The following is a 1,092-nucleotide window of genomic DNA, read 5'->3' on the forward strand; positions in this document are numbered from 1 at the left end:
CACAGTGCGAATGAAATTTTCTGAGTCATCAGCCGGCTTCCTGTGTTGGTAGAGACGAAGGCAAGGATTAAAGAACATCTTATACCAGTGAACATAGGCATTTCCAAAACAAATGTTGGACTCAACCAGCGCTGCGCAGACAAGTGTGATGTCTTTTGTGTGTGCAAAATGTGAGCTATAGCGTGTGGTACCATGAGTATGAGCTCAGAATAGCCTACTAAATCTCTAGAGGCTATCACTGCCTTTTCTGCGGCTGCTACAGCTCTAAGGCAGGGAGGGAGGCCTGTTGCTACTGGATCCAGTTTTGTAGAGAAATAAGCAACAGGTCTGAGTTTGTCCCCATGTTTTTGGCAAAGGACAGAAGTGGCATAACCACCCTTTTGATCAATGAACTGTACAAATGGCTTGTTTGAATTTGGTGAATCGAGTGTTGGAGCATTTATGAGTGCACTTTTCAAATCTGCAAAGGCCTTTTCTGCTTCTGGGGTCCATGTAATTTTGCCGTGGGCTGTCAATTTCTTACCATGGACCGTAGCTGAGAGGGGTGCCTCTCGCTCGAATAGTTTAGGGATCCACTGTCGCAAAATGACGTCATTCCGTAGGAAACTCAACACATGCTTCTTTGTTAGTGGCTTAGGAACATTTTGAATTGCCGCAATTCGTTTGGGAGAGAGAGATTTGCCCTCTGCTGTGATCACATGTCCCAGGTATGTTACTTTTGTCTGAGCAAATTGCAATTTAGACAGGCTGGCTTTGTGACCGCTGTTTGCCAGAAATGTTAGTAGGGCCACTGTGTCTGTTTTGCATGCCTCCTCTGAGGGGCTGGCCACCATAATGTCGTCTACATAAGTCAACAAGACAGAACCTGATGGAAATTCAAAATTTTGCAAATTTAGGTTCAGCTGCTGATGAAAGTATGTTGGACTTTCCGAGTACCCTTGTGCGCATCTGGTCCAGGTGTAGCTACGCCCCTGAAAGGTGAATGCAAACCAATATTGACTTTCAGGATGGACGGGCACAGAGAAAAATGCGTTAGCCAAATCGACAACCGAAAAATGAGTCGCGTGTGGTGGGATGAGAGACAGAATGGTA

At 45.6% G+C, this 1,092-nt stretch overlaps 1 protein-coding gene across 1 annotated transcript in view; it reads right to left on the reverse strand.

Moving 5' to 3' along the window:
• The window catches only part of LOC118326328, a gene marked incomplete at both ends in the record, with an annotated part of 2,558 nt that extends 1,466 nt beyond the window's left edge, over window positions 1-1,092 (reverse strand). Inside the window, 1 exon segment of the mRNA XM_035659297.1 lies at window positions 86-1,092. Within this exon segment, the coding sequence (XP_035515190.1) occupies window positions 86-1,092 (1,007 nt within the window).

This window comes from Morone saxatilis, unplaced genomic scaffold (genome assembly GCF_004916995.1).
Source record: "Morone saxatilis isolate NCDOM2014 unplaced genomic scaffold, NCSU_SB_2.0 Contig169, whole genome shotgun sequence".
NCBI classification, from domain to species: domain Eukaryota; kingdom Metazoa; phylum Chordata; class Actinopteri; family Moronidae; genus Morone; species Morone saxatilis.